General features: G+C 47.5%; 1 protein-coding gene across 5 annotated transcripts in view; it reads right to left on the reverse strand.

Annotated features, from left to right (window-relative positions):
• RALY (RALY heterogeneous nuclear ribonucleoprotein) overlaps positions 1-19,201 on the reverse strand; it is a 131,091-nt gene that overhangs the window by 108,834 nt on the left and 3,056 nt on the right. For 3 of the 5 annotated variants that reach the window (XM_042832528.1, XM_042832532.1, XM_042832530.1), the window contains 3 exons: positions 17,370-17,455; positions 5,422-5,475; positions 4,727-4,856 (listed from right to left, as the gene is read on the reverse strand). In XM_042832528.1, the coding sequence (XP_042688462.1) occupies positions 4,727-4,750 (24 nt within the window). In that variant the 5' untranslated portion in view covers positions 4,751-4,856; positions 5,422-5,475; positions 17,370-17,455. The remainder of the gene's footprint in view (positions 1-4,726; positions 4,857-5,421; positions 5,476-17,369; positions 17,456-19,201) is intronic. The other 2 variants (XM_042832533.1, XM_042832531.1) reach the window with 2 other exon arrangements.

Consider the following 19,201-nt stretch of genomic DNA (forward strand, 5'->3'; position numbering starts at 1 on the left):
CCTGCGCTGCCTGCGCTGCCTGCGCTGCCTGCGCTGCCTGCGCTGCCGCCCCGGTGCTCGGCGAGGATCGCTGCTCCCTGTGCTCGCAGCGCAGCCCGGCTCCGCCCGCCGCCCAGGGATGAGCCCGAGGTGTCCGACAGCGGTTCCGGCGGTGCTCGGGTGTTTCCCGTCCCCTCCTCCTCACCGGCTATGCTCTGCTCGGCTGCTTCGCGTGCTCACAGATTGATCTCAGCGATCAGGTGTTTTCTTGCCAAAAGAGTTTCACAGAATCACGGACTCACTGAAGTTCTACACCTCCAGGCCTGGCGACTCCACCACCTCACCCACCCCAATCCCTCCTGGAAGGAGCTCTTTCGTGCCCACACCCACCCCGTTGCAGCTCGAGGCCATCTCCCCTGAGACCCCACCTCACAGCAGCCTCTGTCAGGTAGCGGTAGGCTGAGCAGCCCCGCTCCTTCAGCTGCTCCCCATCGCTCTTTTCCTTGTCCCTTTGCCTTCTCTTATCCTTCTCTGCTCACTCCAGCATCTCGGTGTCCTTCCCGTAGCAAGGACCCCAAATCCCATCCAAGCTTCAGCTCTTCCCCTGTAGAACGGACCGCCACGAAGGGAAAGACACGACTGCACCAGTTTCCCAGCAGCACGTGTTGGCTTTTCCACAGCAAACAGCCTCCTGCTGGGGCTTCCCTTCCCAGGGCACATCGCCTCTCATGGGGAAGAGATAGTGCAGCAGTGCGTGTCCTGGGCATGGCAGCTGCCAGCTTCCCCCCCTGGGAGATGGAAGTGCATCTACAAACCTCTGTGCAGCTATGCAACAGCATTTCAGAATCACTTAGCAATAATTCAGCTTTTTGAGCAAAAGCCACCACCACCAAAAGCCCTGTAACATCCCCGCACTCCTACAGAGGCAGGTGCTGTTCATATTAGTCCAGAATTAAACTTCCTTCTAAACCAGCTCTACCTGACTTTCTTTAAGGTCTTATTTATTACAGCTTAACAATTACTTTAAAGATGATGGGTGGGAAGCAATACAAAAGCATCTTTCATTATTCATTAAGGACAAACGATGCAGGGGTTTTGGAAGGGAATGGAGAGTACACACACTTTTCTGCACTTAAAACAATTATTCCTTATTAATAACCCTGCAGAAAGGTGTCCCACAGAGAGCTGCAGTTTGGATGCTTTTGAAGCTGAGCCTCTTGATCACAAAAAGAATTACACTTCCTCTGTGACATTCCTGAGCAGAGAGCCTTCTAAATGTTTTGCTGTGTTGTTTTTTAGCTCTTAAAAATGTTTAGGTGTGAGTTCTGAGGTCTGTCACCCTCACGGAGTGGGAAAGTATTGCAGAGGTTATCATGGAAGTCAAGACCCAGCATGAGAAGAAAAAACTACAGCCTTGCACAGCAAACCCACAGCAGGGTTGGGAAGAAGACTGAGGATCCCCAGAGCCCCAGGAGAATTCAAGTTGCAAGGGACTGTGGTGCAGCCCACCCTGTGCCCATTGGAGCCCAGCCACCCATCTGCTGTGTCACTGTTTTACAAAGACCCCCATCCAGCCCTTGATATTCCAACTTGGATGCCAGGATGCTGTGCCACATCACAGTCATCACCAGCCCCAAGGGGAATGGCACCCATGGTGTAGGGTGGGATCTTGATGTAGAAGAGCAGATAATGCTCCTCATCCACATCTGCCCCCAGCATGGGCAAGAATGGGTGGTTAGGGAAATGTGAGCTGCAGAGCTGGGGGTTTGCTTGGGGCTGCATGGCTGCTGGAGCTCTGCTAAGTGGTCACTGCCTGCTGAAACCCCCTGAAGAAAGCAAGCTGTGTCCTAGAAAGGAGGTGAGCACTTCTTTTTGTCCACATGGATTGCTTGTCCTGGATGCTGAGTGCATGGCTGTGAGCCCTTCAGACGATTAATTCACCACACTCTCCCCATAGCCCTATTCAGTCTCCTACATTTGATTTTTGTGCAGGGAGCTAGAGAAAGGACAGTGGTTTTCTTTTTTTCTTTCTCTTTTTTTATTCTTCAGTTTTTCTTTTTTTTCCTTTTTTTTTCTTCAGTTTTTAATAAATTTTTCATTTTGTTCTGCCAGTACAGAAAGAATAACAAGCAACAGTGTCAACACAGAAAGAATTTTCTCCAAAGTCACACCGTGGCCGATCTGCAGCAACAATAATAGATTTTATGAATCCCACAGCAGAGAATTGCTGGGCTGGGGTGCAGTCTCAGAGGGTCCTCAGTAATTTGTGCTTTCCAAACCAGGAAGCCCTGCTCTGAGCAGCTATTTAAAGAGCACGAATAAATTAACTTGCTGCAAAAGTGGATTCCTAATAAAAGACAAACAAAAAAATATATGTGCACTCTGTGTTGTTTAAAGAGAAGATGTTGCCCATTCCTTCTTGCTCGGCTGCTGGCAGAGGCTGAGAACCACAGCTGGACTGCACAGGCTTTGGGTTTTGCCTGCTGCTTGCAGTCCTGCTGGAGTCATGCTTCACAGGGTCTGCCTTAGCAATGGGTTTGCTTCCAAGTGTGAGCAAAGTTCTCTTTCCATATGTCTTTTTTTTTTCCTTTCTATTTTTTTGCAGGAGGTGTTAACACCAATTTGTGAGCTCAGTGGGATGACAGAGGCAGGTGAACAACACTGACCTTGGAACTTAGTGCTGCCAGATCTCTTTTTCCATCCCATCTAAAAGCAATAAAAGGATGTTGGAAATGGGTTGGAGAGGGGTGGAACAGGGGCTCATCCAACTCCGTGTTAACAGAGAAACACTCAGCGAGCAGCACCTCAAAAAGCAGCTGTTTGTGGCGTGGCCCTGCTGTATGCACACAGCCATCCTCATGGGGGAGGGCTGCAGCTGAAGATGGGCTGAAAACAAAACCTGCACTTATTTTCATGTGTTTTCTTAGCATCGCCAAAGATACTCTTAAACACTCTCTCCTCCTCACCAACATACTCAGCAACTCGTAAGCTGTGAACGTGAGAGCAGAAACAGGATTCTCTCTAAAGAGAGCAAAAAACAATGAGCGTGGTGGGGAGTGAGGAGCACATAAAGAATGTCACTGTGAAGTGCCATTCAAAATGAACCTCTTTGCCTAGATTTGGGAGGTTAAACAACTGAGCTGAGAACGTTTCTTTTCAGAAAGCTTAATTCGTTGTAGGCCACTGTGCTTTTTTGGTCTAGAAAACTGCCCAGCTCTAATAGCAGTAAATTTTTATGAACTGTAATGTGAAGGTGATGGGTTTCAATGGCAGAGCTGAGGGAGGGAGCAGAAGTGCTGGTAGCGTGTGGCAAGCATGGCTGCACGGGTAGCTCTTCTCCATTGGGGGGGACCAATAGATCTGTCACCAGGACAGGGATCAGCAGTGTTCCTGGGCTGATGTTTCATGTGCTTGTTTTGAGTGCCTGACAAATGGCAGGGCACGGAAGCATAAGAACAGTGAAGACTAAATCTTATCTTAATAGTCTTTCATTATTAACTGTCTCTGGATTTAGTCATCGCTCAATGAATGAGAGAGCAATCCATGACACTGTGCTGGTGTGAACCCAGGCAAAGTTTCTGACTTTACTGGAGCTGTATGATTTCCACTGATGAGACAATGACCATGCAGTTTGCCTCTCTTTCAATGCACATACTGCTCATGGAGACATGCTGGTCGTACAACACTCAGGTTGCTTGCTGGCTCATGGCTTTCTGGTCCCTCTCCAGTCCTGACTGCACCTGAGATCACAGAAGTAGATGGGGATGGGCTTCTTCCCTCTTCAGTGTCCCTCCCTGGTCCTAGAAAAGGAGGGCATCAGTGCTATCTGGGTTGGGAAAGAAGAGTACTGAGGCACCGAACAACCCAATTCCCCATCTGTATGCTTTCTTCTTCCTCCTCCATATTATAGGAAACCAATGTTAAATTGCTGAGACGATGCTCCATTTTCCAGCGCTTTATGTATTGCTCTCGTAAGAACTGAGTGGAAATGAGAAATTTGGGGGGCAGAGGGTGAAAAAGAGGAGAAACCTGACAGCAGAGGTGGGATGCTAAAGCCTGCAGCCGGCAAACCTGCTAACTGCTGGCACTTTGCACACGGGTAGGGCAGCAAGGGGAGAAAAGCAGGGTGGCTCAGGGAAGCATACAGCAGCCCTTTGCAGAACCCAGCATCTGCAGGCAGTGCCTCGCATCCCATGCTGTATTTGTGCCCTTCTTAAGTGTGGGATCACTTTTCTAAGCAGACCTTAATTTGCGTTTCCCTCAGTCCTTCTCCTTAACAACAAAACAAAAAGAGATGGCTTCTGCTGAAGTTCCCACCCTGGAGTTCCCCTTCTCAGCTGGGCCACATCCACTTGTGAGAGACCCGCTGCCATTGCTGCCCAGCTGGAATCCCACTGAAATGCTTTAATTAAAATGGACATTAAGAGCTCTCTTGTTCGAGCCAAAGAACGTCAGGAGGAATTTAAATGAAGAGGATTTTAAATCTATGACATTTGTTCTAATAAGAAAACACTTTCTAATCCTGAGTGTCTCCTAATTCAAAACAGATTGCAAAGCCTGCAAGTGAAAACAACTTTTTTTCTTTTTTCTAAAAATCATGTCCTGTAATTAGTAGACCTCACTGGCAAATAACATTCATCTTCTCCCTACAGCTTCCACATCAGCTTGAAAGCAGGCAGTGAAAAGCGATGTGTGGGTGTACCCACACACGGATGCATGTTGTATTAGGACAGGTAAGGGGACTCACTGTGATTGCCATCAATCCCAGCATTGGAGGAGAAGCTGTTGTGAGGATGCAGAGCTCTCCCAGCCCTCCTCATGAAAGGCAGATTGCTGCCGCTGCGTGCCGAGGGGCTGAGGATGAGCAGGGAAACAATCTGTTGGCAGCAGAGGAAAAAACACAGTGCAGTAATTTACTTTCATCTGAAAACATAATGAAATGTAGAAGAGGAGCAGAAAGAAAAGTGTGAGGCTTCAAATGATGGCTACTTGGGGATCAACTAAAACGTTTTGTTGTTGTTGGACACAGATGCTGGAGAGGTGAAATACAATCCCTCTCTTCACAGTCTTTCTTTTTAATCACGGTCATTTCCCTGTTTCCTTATGCTGCTGAAACTGCCTTTTTTATTTCTCCTATCTCCTGTGTTTACTGACCTTCTGGGGACAGGCCCTCTCATGCATTTCAGTGCTTAGCACAACACTGCGTGGCTTTGATGGAGCCCGAGTACCAAGAATAAACAATAGGATTAAACTATTTTTGGTAATCCAACAGATATCAGCAGAGGGAGAGAAGGCGAGCAAGCAAACTTGTGAGAACCGATGGCTGCTTATTTCTCTATGCATTTCACAACTAAAAATCCCAAGCCTTGCCTGTCTCCTGGCTGTCTTTTATTTGGATATTTTAGCCCCAGCGGTAAGGCAGCAAATCTGCTAGGTACTTACCACCGTGTGGGGAACCCCAGGCATCCACAGTCTGTGAGGACTTTATCCTTTTCCCTAGGAAAGAAATACTTGAATGTAGCAGCAGAAATCCTTATAATATCATCACTTCATCAGTTTTTACAGTCCCTGTCATGCTGGGACAGCAAGTTCTCATGGTGGCAGCTTATGCTGTTCTCTCCTTTGGGTCCTCATTTCATTATTTCAGTGCCCTATGAGCAGCAGCAGTGCAGGACTGTTTCACAAATGGAACACCTCCTCTGCATTATGGTCTGGGTATTTCTGAACAAGGGCAAAGTGTTCTGGTGTATTCTGAAAAGTAGCAAGGCATCAGCCTCAATCCAACTTGCCAGCAGAAGTTGGCCCCAGGTTAAAGTTTCCTGGCACTCTTATTTCTATAATGGGGGAAACAAAAAAATCCTGGATCTGAAAGCCCAAGCTTGAAGCCTGGATCAGGTATGAAGTTTGTGACATGCATCCATCTGTAGTTCAATGCACAGTATTACCTTCATTAACACAGAAAGCGGTTGCATATGATGTTACTGAGACCCTCCTGGTTGTTATTGCATGGATGACAGTGCCAGTGGTTCTAGATGGACTGCCTTTGCATTGCTTCTTGCTGGCTTGCTGTAGATACACTAGCAGAAATGACAGCAATGTTCCCAGAAACACCTACTTTTAAGTGTGTCAGTAACTTTCTGCAAGTGGATTTGAATGCATCCTACTGAGTATTCTCTTGGGAAATATGAAACACATTACCTATGAGTCCAATTAAAACAACTTTGCCTTTAAAGCTCGGATATTCATAGCCACCTTCTTGGAAGAATAATCCTTTGTTGGCATAAATGGATAGGAATCAATGAAGATCAAGGGACTGACACCCATTTATGCTAGTCGATGACTCGACTTAGGGCTTACTCAGTAAATAATCTCAAATACCATGGAAAAATTTGGAATTGTTCCAAAATGTCTGCTCAGAGACAGAAAATGTGCCTCCTTCAGGGGGAATATGAGGGTTTTTAACTTCTTGGATGACCAGTCAAGCATTTAACAGCTTTGAAAGTAGGTCTCTTAATCCTGACTGTCCCCTCCAAAAACCCATCCACGCCTCCCAGGAGCTTTGCTGCTCTTCTTCCAGTCTGTCCACCTCCCTGCCCCTTTGACTCTGTCAACTCGATTGACCCTCTGTGGTTAAAGGATTAGGAAGTACCAGATTCAAACACAGCCTTGGCTGCTTGGGGTTAATGCTTTGACACCTGACCTGCTGGAAGACTGCAGAGCCCAAAGGGTTCGACTCAGTCTCTGTATGTGCAGCTGCCCCCTGGTCTGGACTGAGAAGGTAATACTGCACCCCTGAGCTTTGGTGGGACCAAAGTCACACTGTAAGGACTGCCCATTTTCAGCTTGTTTGAAAACAGACAGCGGGGCATTTCACAAGTGAATGCAGATAGATAGGAAGAGGTGCACTAGAAGGGATGACCCACACGGTGACCTAATCTCACTTTGAAAATACGGGTCTTGCTTCTCCAAGAGACTGCCAGGCTCATCTCTAATGTGCTTCAGCACCCTCTGCTTCCTCCTACAGGGAGCACTTACCCACCGCAGCCAGATGCCTCCTGCATGTCTCACAATGTGCACCAATGGCTCCCAATAGCTCCCATCTCACAGCACTTCTCAGGGTCACATCTGAGCCTGTGCTCTGCATGTGCTCTCACGTCCAACAGCCTTTTACAGTCTCAGTCTGGACACAGCACTGACTTCTGAGAGAAATGGACCTGAGCCTTACTGCTCCCATTTGACTCCTGGAAACATCCACTGATTGCACCACAAATAGATGAGAACTGATTAAAACAAAGTGATTTCTCATCAGTTTGAGGGTCCAGCTCCACAGCCGTGCTGCTGCCTGATACCTCTCTTTGGAAGCAGCCTTGCAGAAGCTGCTGGGACAGCTTATGGGCTGTGGTGACACTCAAAACAAATAGGGATGGCAGAACTAGGTCTACTGAAAAGACGACATAAATGAAATTCACCTTCCAGCCTTCACTGCAAGTGAGGATGATCTGCATTTCTTATACCAGGCAAGGGCTACATCTCAGATGCTAATTTTATCTTGCTGGCTTTGTAGTGTCCTTGATCTTCAAGAGAATTCAAAACAACATGTACCAAGTGTATAACTAAGTCGTTTTAGAGAGGTAACTGCAAAGCACATAACGCAGCTCAAGGGGAAAGAGCTGCTCTGCTAAACATGGAGTGTGAAATCAGATCACAGGGCAGCCTGAACAAATGGACTCTTTGCAGGTTATCCTCACAACTGAGCTGTTAGGGGAGACTGGGGAGACCTCAATCTCCATCTGCCCTACAAAGCCATCCATGGTGGTAGTGCATAGCAAGGCCAAGCCTCTTAATGGACTGGGACAACACTTTGCTAAGCAAACATGAGGTTTTGCTTCTTCAAACATCACAGCTGCTTTGTACTATGTCAGACACAGCTATTGCAAGAGATCCTCTCCACCCTGAGTGTAGATACCCAGCAACAAGTGCTGCAGGACAGGATGGTGTGCTGCTCTCTCTTTGAAGATTTACAGTCATCCCTCTGGTGGTCCAAGCAGACCCAGGGTGAGATGGGGAACCAGACAGTCTCTCTACTGCTGTGTGATGGCTGGAGGCATTGACACTAGGAGAGGAAGCAGAAGCCAAGAGGTCTGGAGTGCTCTAAACCCTGCCTACAGCTTGTCAGTGCAGCTCCTGCGATCAAAGCTTGGGTTTTCTCCCCTGCAGAGCTCCAGCCAAGGCAAGAGTTTAGCATAAGCTGCAAGGCTTGATGCTCTGGTCCCAGGAGGAGGATCAAACCTGTGCTAAATTGACTGTATAGACATCTGCTGCAACGGTCTTCTGGGCTGCTTGGAAACAGCATAAGCTGGTAGAGTAGAGCCAAAAAACAGGCAGAAGCCAGATAGAGGGCAGGAGGCTCCAGCAGCCTACACTGTGACCAGGACCCCACAGAGCACATGAATAGTAGGAGAGGCAGGATAAGGTGGTCAGGCAAGGCAGGTCATCGTGCTAGCTCTCCCAGTGCCCTGTGTTGGAAGATGTTTTTGATGCAGAGATGGGGTTTGGAGCAACACAGGCACATTCCTGGGGCTGCAGGCAGACCAGGTGAGGCAAGTGTTCTCAGTAGCATAAATGAATAACCCTGATCACCCCATGTGGAGATACAACTTAATCTTTACGAAACCATGGTGGATACCAACATCAAAACATCAACAGCTCTTCTCAGCCATTGCTGCTGAGCTGGCCATGAGTTGTGAGCACAGAGGCAGTGACCTGCAGGGATGGGACCTGATGAACCTCACCTCCAATGGCAGGAGGGATAAAGAGTCCGCTTTGCTTTGGAGAAAGCCACATGCCTGCTTATTTGCTGGATGCTTCTGTACTTTCTATTTTAAATTCTGGTCTTGGTAGTACTGGGAATTAATGTTCTGGGGTTTAAGCATGTGAAAACAAGGTGCTGCTTCCCTTCTCCCATCAGCTGCATCTGTGGACAAGGCTTCAATTTCCTCTACAAGCAGTGCTAGGAATAGCTTTGTAATGTAAATAGGCACTTACATATGTGGAACAAGCTCCTGCTTCATCACACTGCCTAATGAGAGCCTGGACAGAAACACGGCAAAAGCTAAGGAAGGTAAGAATACTATTTAAGCTAATTAACGGCAAATTAAATTAAACTGACACACACATATATTTTGGGCTTCTGCATTGAAGGGAAGAGCACTGCAGAGATTTCATTATTCACGTTTCCCATCATCTGTTTTTTCCCAACATCTACCTACCCAATTACCTGGGGAAGGAAGAGAGAGAAAGATACTAAAGCCAATAAGATAATTCTCATTTACATAATAATTTTTCTGCATTGTGTTTAATAGTCTGTGAGTAACTGTAGAAGAATATATGGTCCATTCTTTAAAAAGCTCCGATGCACTAATTGAAATTAAATTACATGGAACTCAGTCTCTGTCTTCTGTTCATTGGGAGATAATATGCAAGTCACAGTTTTATGTGTTATTATTAATATTGATAGATGAACCACAGCGCTCACCACAGAACCACTTCCCAGATGTTTCTCCTTCCTTCACCTGTAGGTGAGCTGAGAATGATGTTTTTCCCCATTAAATTGCCTCATTTCGTTCACCCAGGACTGCGATCCTTTAGCATTCAAGACAGCCATCACTGCAGGCAGCAGCACCTATTTGCAGCATTAACACCAGCAAACGCAACCACATTCTTTTTTCACATTACTTTGCATACGTTACAGCTCAATTAATCCGTCAGGGTGACATTTCCATCACAAACAAAAAAATTTTAAGAGAGCTTCATGTTAAATTGGCAGGCCTGGAAAGTGAAGTCTAACAATAGGATCCTCAGAAGGGTTAGGATGCCAGGACACACTTCTCTGCCTCCAGCCATCCCGCAGCTGCTGGGCCTTGCAGAGATTTGGGAAGGATGGCACTTTGCTCCTTGCCTGAGTTCTGAGGCTGCTAACAAGGGAGCCAATTAGTGCCAGTGGTGATGCGAGCACTTTTTCCACCAGGAGCTGTATTGAAACCTTTAATTCACGTCGAGTGCTCGAGCGTGGAAGGATCCACGAATTCTGAGACTTCGGGGTATCCCAATACATTCTGTTCTTTGCTTCTGACTTGAGCTTTTCATTATTTTTTTAGAGGTGTCGCCCCTTTGAATGGTGATCTAACCTACTGCCAAGCCTCCCAGAGCCACTCATGCTGAATCCATCCCTCCCTGGTGATTCTGTGATGCTGGAATCACAGGGTGCCATGGCTGACACTGCTTCACACTGACAGGCAGCTCAGCACCTCCACACTGCTCTCTCACTGCTGTTCCTCAACAAAGCAGGGAGAAAAACAATGAGAAAACCTCATGGGTTGAGATAAGGACAGGGAGATCGCTCCCCAATTACTGTCACGGGTGAAGCAGACTCAGCACAGGGGATTCATGTAATTTGTCGCCTATTGCTAACAGGCTCGAGCAATGAGAACCAAAAGCAAACTAAAAACACCTTCCTTTCATTTGCCATCTCCTATGTCCCTCCTGAGGTTGGGGCTGTGATCTGTTCTGGCAGCTCCTTCATCCTCCCTGATGCCCTGCAAACACATGAAGGCCATCTCCGCCCACCCTTTCCTCAGTGGGATGGGGGAGAATCACTGCTGTCCTTAAAGAAGGCTGCGCCTTGTATGGATTACTAAGGCCTGCCTTAAAGACTAAACATCTTCTAGAAGGATGAGATTTCCTTTCAAAGAAACTGATTCACCAAACACCACTCACACACTAGCAGGATGGTTTGATTTCCCATGTAGGTAAATGGGGCTGCAGGCTCAACCCTGAGGATGAGTCACCAGAACGTTCCTGAAAACCTCCTGCCAAAGGCTGTACATTAAAGGCAGCATCAGAAAGCACAAAATGTTTTTCTCAGGACATGTATTGCATCCTACAGCTAATTAATCCATGCACTTACAAAAGAAATGCTTGACAATGCCCACAGTTCAACTGAGATATGAAAGCAAATGTCAGAGCAGGAAACCTACACATTTCCTTTGGTACCAAACAATTCTCCTTAGCAGCAAGCCTCAGAAAGAAACTTTAGTTTTCCTCTAGTAACATCCCGACCTTTGTGAGTTTGTCTGTGAGTGTGAAGACGCCACGCAAGGACTCCATGTTCTGTACCACTTCAAAAGGGAGTCTCTTGGAAATGCCATTGCTCAGCAGAGCTCTTGGTAGGGATGTGAATGACTGCAGTGCAGAGGAAGGGAATACTGAATTCTTCCCCAAATATGCAGCAGGTACTTCTGGGGGTATTGCCTAGCAGAAGAAGGGCTGATGGATGGCTGTTATGCCCTGGCCCATCTCTTGGCTTGGGCATTCACACCAGCATCTAGTGGCTGCAGCAATAGCAGAACGCTCTGTTCAGGACTGAGCCTCTGTCATTTGGAGGTTCCCCAGCCCAGTCAGGGGGATGGACAGAATGGAATAGCTCCTTGTCACCAGAGATGGTGGCTTTGTGATGAGAAGATAGATCTTGTGGAAGTTGCTCAGTTACCTACCGCAGACTTCAAGAAAGGCAGAGCCACAGTGAAGGAAGAGGGCTAAACTGTGAAAGGAATCCAAGGGCCCTGCTTGCTTTCATCTCCCTTGTTAAGGCAGGAGCTGCACAGTGAGCTGTCTCTAACAGCACAACTGCAGGAGCTGTGCTGCGTTTGCTGACGCTCACTGTTAGTGCTGGTGATCTCCACACTCAGCAAAGCCTTACACTGCAGGCACCTCTAGAAAGGGGTGGGAAGCTGATCATCCTCATGATGAGACAAACCAAGTAAAGGATAATGACAGCCCAAGAGCACCTTGGTACTTGGTCTGGGGAAGGAGGAAGAAAGGTTGTAATGGGTTGGAGATTTCAGAAACAGCAGCAGTCATAAGAGTGATCTCAGAGCAGAGCCTGGGCTCCATGGCACTACCAGCACTGCCCTTCACTTTGTATAGCAAGCAGGACTGTGGCCGGCCTGATTCTCTGCCTGGGATTTGGAGACAATATTAATTTCTAGTTCATCAGTTTTATGGTGCTTCAGTAGGTTCAATAATTCAGTTTACAGCTGTATTGTGCAATTATATCACTCATTCTCTTTGTCAACAAATCAGGCTATTCAGAGTTCTGGCTTGACCGTGTGGGCTTTAAAAGCTGTCCAGACATGAGAACAGTGAGAAGAATTACGAAGCACACGCCAGTGGCAGTTCCTTCTCCACCAGTAAATAGGTCCCCCAGCACAGGAGTGTTCTAGCCACAAAGAGCAAAGTCTCAGTCTGATGGCATCCAGAGGGAAACGATGTGCCTGGCCATCAAGCAGCCTCCCACCATCCTGGGGAGGGAGGCCACCCCTGCCCCACACACACCATCACTGGCAGGGAGTAGAGCCAGGCTAAGGGGGCTGAATGCAGCCCTGCTCATCATGACTGTGCATTGGCTGTGCCTTGCTACATGTCCCAACTCCCAGGACAACCCATAGAGAAGCAGCTCCTGCACCACTGCCACTTGTATCTCATGGGCATGTGGGGCTGGAGGAGCTGCTCTGGACCAGCTTGTGTCTTCTGGCTGGCAGGAGCAGTGGGCTGCATGGAGAGGGAGAGAGAAAAAACCTGCTTTATTAAATACCCAAGTTCAGCACTGACAATGCCATGGTTATTGCAGCTACCAAATCCTTAACTTTTCAGCTCTCAGAAAGGCACAGTTGTATGTAGCATTTGCTTGAAAAAAAAAAAAAAGCTATAGCTGGGTAGAAGATACCAATCAGATTTGGAATGGATTTAAGTAACAGTGTTGGCATTTCTGACTTTAGCAATGGTCAGTCTACGCCAAAGCTCCACAGAAGCAAGGAAACACTGACCACTGCTTAAACTTGTATGCTTCCTGCATTCTACAAGCAATGAGACAACCTTGCTGTGCAAGGGAAGCAGCTCTGATGTGTCCTGAAGTCTCAGACAGATCTTGAGGAGTCAGTGCTGTCAGGGCTCTGGCTTCTCCTTAGGATGATGCTATGAACACAATGCTCATTTTGCCTTTCCTGCCCAGTGTAGGCAGGACAGCACGTACTGCGCAGGGCAGCAGGGAGCTGGGGCCAACTGCTTACACCGCCTTCTGAAGAAGGATTTACAGAGATGAGAGAGATAGTGCAGGGAGTGGATCACAAGTTATTCCATCTTCCTTCCTTATTTCACAATAGCATCTTTAGTGCATCTTACAAGCTTGTGAGGAATCGTTTCATGCCTAATTGCAAAGCTTTCTGAGAAAGCAATCACTGCTCAGAGGCATTTTCCAAGGATTTTTCTGTCTTTCGCCTTTGTAACATCACTCAAGCAAACCTCTATTCAGCAGTCTCTATAGCCTGGCTCCTTTTTAACCTTTCCTGTAAATCCTTAGATATTATTATCCTTTCCCTATTTGTTCGAGTCTTAGGGGTACAGGTGCTTATTTGGAGCTTGCATTAGCACACCCACCAAACAAAGAAGACATGAAAGGAGCGAAGAGTGCGGCTAAGTTGAAAGTCTTGGATGGGCTTGGAAGTTATTTGTTACCAAATGAGGAGTGATCTTTCATCTGCTTTCACCTGGCACTGCTCTGCTGTGTGGGGGGCAGAGGAGGCGGGCCGGCATCCCACTGCAGGTGAGGATTCACTGCCGATGCTCTGGCTCAAATGGGAGTAGGCTCCCCTGGGGTGTGCATTTGAACACTTGATCCCCGGGCTGCAGCACTACAAAGACTCACGCTGAGCAGAAGCATTTTCACCACGTCAGTCACTCCTCCTGGCTAACAGGAACAGTAAAGTCAAGTCTAATTCCCCGCTGTGCCAACAGCAGCTGCATGCCCAGCTCCCAGGATGGCTGGTGAACTGCAAGGATACAGCAGCAGTGGAAGCCTGCAATGTGGAATGGCAGAGCTAAGGGGCACAGGAAGAACAACACTTCCCAAAGGCTGGAAGGGTGGGCAGGGCTGGGTGAGGTGAAGTGAACAGAGCCCTATGTGGGCTGCCAGAGCCAGCAAGCGGGACAAGGTGTTCTCCATCACTCATACCACAGTGGCTTCACAGACCTCCTGGGAGTAAATACAGCAGCTGTGACCTTTTGAAGCTCATCTTCTGCTGATTGATAGTTCTCTCTATCACACCACATTAATTGTTTTGTAATGAACACATTCCCTCAGCTGGTGGGAGTCGGACATGACAGCTCTGCTGCCCACAGAGATTGCTCTGCTCCTGTGGAAGCCATCCCAGAGGCACCCGCTGCACGGGCTCCAGGCAGACTGTAAATAGAGGGGTGAAAGGGAACAAAGCAACCATGTTGTGTAGTGATAGTGCCCCAAGGGACACGAATTCTCTTCCCAAACCTCTCTTTTAGTCTAATTTGTCTGCTTTTGGATTGGAAATTGAGCTGCCGGCTCCTCTATGTGTCTCAAGAGTTGACCTCCAGTTAGGACAGATGCACTCAAGGAACTGATCTTAGTGCCAGACTTGTATGTTCACATTTCTCATCCCCACAGAATAACATGGAGACTATGTTCTCCTGTGGTACTGTTAGTAAACTGCATGTCCCGTAACAGGTACGACAGTAAGTCCCCATCATGTTCACAGCTCAAAGGAGGAGAGCAAAAGCTCAGTGCATCCCAGCATGTGCCAGAACTGTGGGGCATGGCACTGCTTTTGCTTCAGAGTTTGCACAGGGGCTTAGAGAAATAAGGAACCCTTGGTGACTGTACCCCAGCCTTTGTTTTCCTTGTCTGAAGAAGTGGTGGGTGTATAAAAACCAACTATCTTTTTTTAGGTGCATCTTTCCACTAGTGACAGGAGAACATAAACAAAAGAGAACATAAACAAACATATATATGTATGTATATATACATCAAAATATAGGAACCATAGAATGACAAACCTGCAATGGGTCCTTGCACACAACTCAGAGGAATCTGATCTGTTATTAGACTTCATCACCCTACCACACTGCTACACGTCACTTTGCAGCCAACCTCTTCAGATCTCCCTTTCATCTGCTGAAGAGATACCTGATTCACTGCATGAGGTGCCACAAACACACACTTGTCACGTGAAACCACAGCTGGCACTCACAATACGACTGTTCACAAGGGTGGATAGTGATAGGACAAAGGGGAATGGTTTTAAACTGAGACAGGGGAGGCTTAGGTTGGATATTAGGAGGAAGTTTTTCACCCAGAGGGTGGTGAGGCACTGGAACAGGTTGCCTGAGGAGGCTGTGGATGCCCCATCCCTGCAGGCATTCAAGGCCAGGCTGGATGTGGCTCTGGGCAGCCTGGGCTGCTGGTTGGTGACCTGCACACAGCAGGGGGTTGGAACTGGATGAGCGCTGTGCTCCTTTGCAACCCAGGCCATTCTGTGATTCTATGATTCTATGAATAGCCCTGCTGAAGACACACTGCTAGCAGGTAAACTCTTATAAACACAAACTCAGGAAGACAACTCTAACTCTATGATCACAAGTTTTTGCCAATGGATTTTCACAAAGAATCAACAACCTCAGTGTTTTCACAGCCAATTTTAATAGCCAGATCTCACTCTCTCCATTGCAGCCCTGTAGTCAAAGCACATCACACAAACTTTTTCTGTAGTCCATCAGAGGCTGCAGAGGTTGCAGGTCCCACCAGATTTCATGCAACTGATTTTGGAGAGCACTTAGTTGAGCAAGATCTGCAGGAAGCTCTCCACTTACATTAGTGTCATCCTTCACCTTGATAACTAAAAATAAAGTGCTGGAATAATCAACTAGATTGACTAAGACAGATGCAGCTTTTAACATGTGTACGGTAATTAAGTTATACAAGGCTAGAAAGCTCCATCTCAGCCTCTTCCCACAGTGGAGGAAGTTTGGCTTTCTAATAATAGGAGCTGGTAACACATGTTGAATTATAAAGTAATCAAAGTTGGTTTTGGCAGGAATGATCCAGATTTGTCATGCTTTCATTTAATCTCCAAGTCTGACAGGCGCTCGTTTCCCAATGGACCTGCTGCTTTACTCTTAGCTCCTTCTGAATCTCTCTCCTCTGGCATAAGGGAGGGCACAAATTGTTCACACCGGGAGGGGAGAACTGCTTTCTCTGACTGTCCTCTTGACAAACTATGTGCTGACTTGCTCTCACATGCCATATGGTTTGCACACACGCGTTAGCAACCATACACACATCGCAGCTGATCTGCATGCACGTTATGCACACACCCACGCAAAAGCTGCTGCAGATCTAAGCTGTGTGCGTGGAGTGGCCTGGCCCTGAACTGTCACATGTGTCATTATTTGGTGCTGTCTGAGCAGAGGACAAATGATGCTTCATCCCTTTTCACTGCCCCATGAATCTGATCCGTTTTAGCACTCTTTCTCGCACCCTATACATCTTGGGATCATCACTGGTAGCGGTAGCTCCTCTTGCACACTGGACCTTTCCCCCTCCTCTATGGCTCCTCAGCTGAACTCTCCTTTCTCACTTCCACAACCCTTGCTTGGCCAACTTGTATCTTTGGGTAGTGCCAGAGCAGAACTGCAGTTCAGGCAGCCAGTCCCTACCTACCTTTGGTCTTACCAGCTCAGCTAGCATCCATACTAAGTGGCAGAAAGGGCTTCTGCATGGGATAAAACCCAGAAACCACACCAAACTTGTAATTTGGGATGCTAGACAATGTCCTGTGCCCTTTCATTATCTTTATAGTGTTTCTTAACATGATGAGAAGACTGCTGTCACATCTCATCCTTGCCTGGACAACCCTTCTTCATTCTTAGTGTGTGCAGAGATCCCAGAGGTAATAACCGAAGCCATCCTTCATCTCACCACTTCAGATCAGCTCAATTCACAATAACTGGCCCACATTCTACTTTTCCATTTGTTGCTTCCATTTCCCCATGTTCTTGAGTTTTCAGAACAATTTATCCCAGTCTGACCCTCAATTCTGTACATAAAAATGCAACCCTGCTGCATTTGTGTCCTGCTTGCATGTGTAAACCAATGCCTGTGAACAAATCCTCCTTTTTGAAGGGGCATCTCTAAGGCTTGCCTATAATGGGCCAGGAACATGCACATGCAGACAGCCCTCAGATACAACGCTGCAGTGCTCAACAAGCACCATGAGCAAAGAATTGCACAGAACTGAGCACCTTCGCAGCCCTCTGCACCTCCATAGGTTTCCAACCTGTGAGATGTGTAACTCTGCAGCCCTGCTGGGAACCACCAGCATCCAGAAACCTCCCCTTGGGATTCCTCAATTAACTCCAAGTGACCAAGTGGGAGCTTATTCAGAAGCAGTTAGAATCATAACTTACATTTTAGTAAAAGAAAGAAATAATCTTATTTGGATGCAAGACAGAACTTTTTGCCATACCTGTACTGTACCTGCCTTGCTTTCGCAAACACCTTCTTCCTCCTCTGACTTCTGGGGAGGTGGAGATTCACCAGGCAAGCTACGCCCTGGGTGGAAAAAGTAAATAAAAATGGTATTGCCTGTCTGCCAGCTCTAGTGCAGACTCAAATTCAGCCTTTATTTTGCTTTGGTGTAAGACCTATCCTGCCTCTTGCCCTCAGCTGTTAGCTGTTCTCTTTGGCCATTAGGCAGAGCAGTAGTCACTCACAGCACATATGCAGTGCCCAGGAGTAGCAGTCAAAGAGGGTTAGATGGAGTAAATCAGTGTAGACTTCCTTCTGATGTATTAAATAAAGAAAAGGCATAAAGCAGAAAAGCATTCTTGTAATGGGAGAGAAAGACATAAGCAGAGATGGAGGAGCTGGCGCTAACCACGTTAACTAAACAAGCCCTGCAGAGTTTGCTGTCCCTTATGACTTTCATCCCTATCTGTTGAGCTTCCTAATGAGGACACATGACTTTGCTTCGCTCTCACGTCACTTCAGTTCAGCTGATGCAAATCAGGTTTGCTCCCGTCCGCTTCGTACATTAGCGGCAGCAACAGGGAGGTCGTGTCCCTGATGCCCTCATTAGAGGCAGCACCGCCAGCCCCGGGCGATCAGGCTGCCTGCTTCAGTGTGCTCAGACACATCCAAAGAAGAATGGCTAAGCAACAGGGACTGAGCACTCCCAGACCATTGGAGATGTGAGTGCTACAAGCAGGTGCACGTTTTTCAGCTCGCTCTGAAATGCGACAGCTCCTGTCACTGCAGCTGTCTCTGTGCTGGGGTAGGATCTCCACGAGGCCCATGGTGTGTCTGAAGAGCTCTGCGTGTCTCGTCATAGCCGTGGGTCTGCCCTGTGTCCCCATGGGGCAGAGAGCATCGTGGGGAGCCCAGCCTGCATGTCCCTGCTTCGTGAGCCAGCCTGTTTCCATGCTTCCCCAGGCTTCATTTCCAGCTCTGCTCTTCACCACAGACCAGCACTGTGAGCTGCGCTGTAGTTCACTGCAGCTTCCACTGAGATGAGGACTTCCTTATGTGAGATGAGGAGGCCAAAGAGTTAGAGAAAGAGGAGGGGAGATGAGCAAGCCATGTCCTCAAGCACTATCAGTACCCAGAACATGAGTTTTCAGGTCACGCTTAAAACAAAATGATACATTTCAAAGCACAGTGCTTTGATTCAAACTAAGCACACAGCTAATTAGAACAAAGCATTGGTAATTTACGTGTAGCAGATAAGGAAATCACGTAGATAGTCACACTGCACAACATAGAAGTTGCCTATTACAGAATGCACACGGTGCTGGATGGACGCTTCTGGCACTGCTCAGAGCACTCCAGCAGCACAGTACCACAGTTTGCTGTATTGCAGCTATATGCATCATTTTCAAAGGCTCTTACTTCAATTGATTAAAGCAAGTTTTCATCCCTATATGCAAACACCTCCAAGCTGTATTCCAAGTCAGAAGAGAAGAGCAATAACTTTGTTTGCTCAGGCTTGTGCCTTTGGACAAAATAGAAGCCTGAAACAAGCTCTAGCCACTCCATAGGAAAGTTAGATGCATAAAGGAAAAAGCTGAAATGGAAACCCGTAGCAGAGACTGGCTGCTCTGAGTTGGTTCTCCAGATGGTGCCAGGTAGGAAGCTGGGGTCCCAGGGCCAGGACAAGAACAGAATGGACTCCAGAGCCCTGTATTACCAGACACTGGGTTCTTGCTAAGAGCTCCAGTGAGAGGATGAGTGCAGCTCCCCAGGCTGAGCTAGGACAGGGGACTCATCAGCACAAAATACTGGAATTCTGGGCACCTGGAA

This window comes from Centrocercus urophasianus, unplaced genomic scaffold (genome assembly GCF_019232065.1).
Source record: "Centrocercus urophasianus isolate 14NV4802_14NV808 unplaced genomic scaffold, USGS_Curo_1.0 seq_38, whole genome shotgun sequence".
Classification (NCBI taxonomy): domain Eukaryota; kingdom Metazoa; phylum Chordata; class Aves; order Galliformes; family Phasianidae; genus Centrocercus; species Centrocercus urophasianus.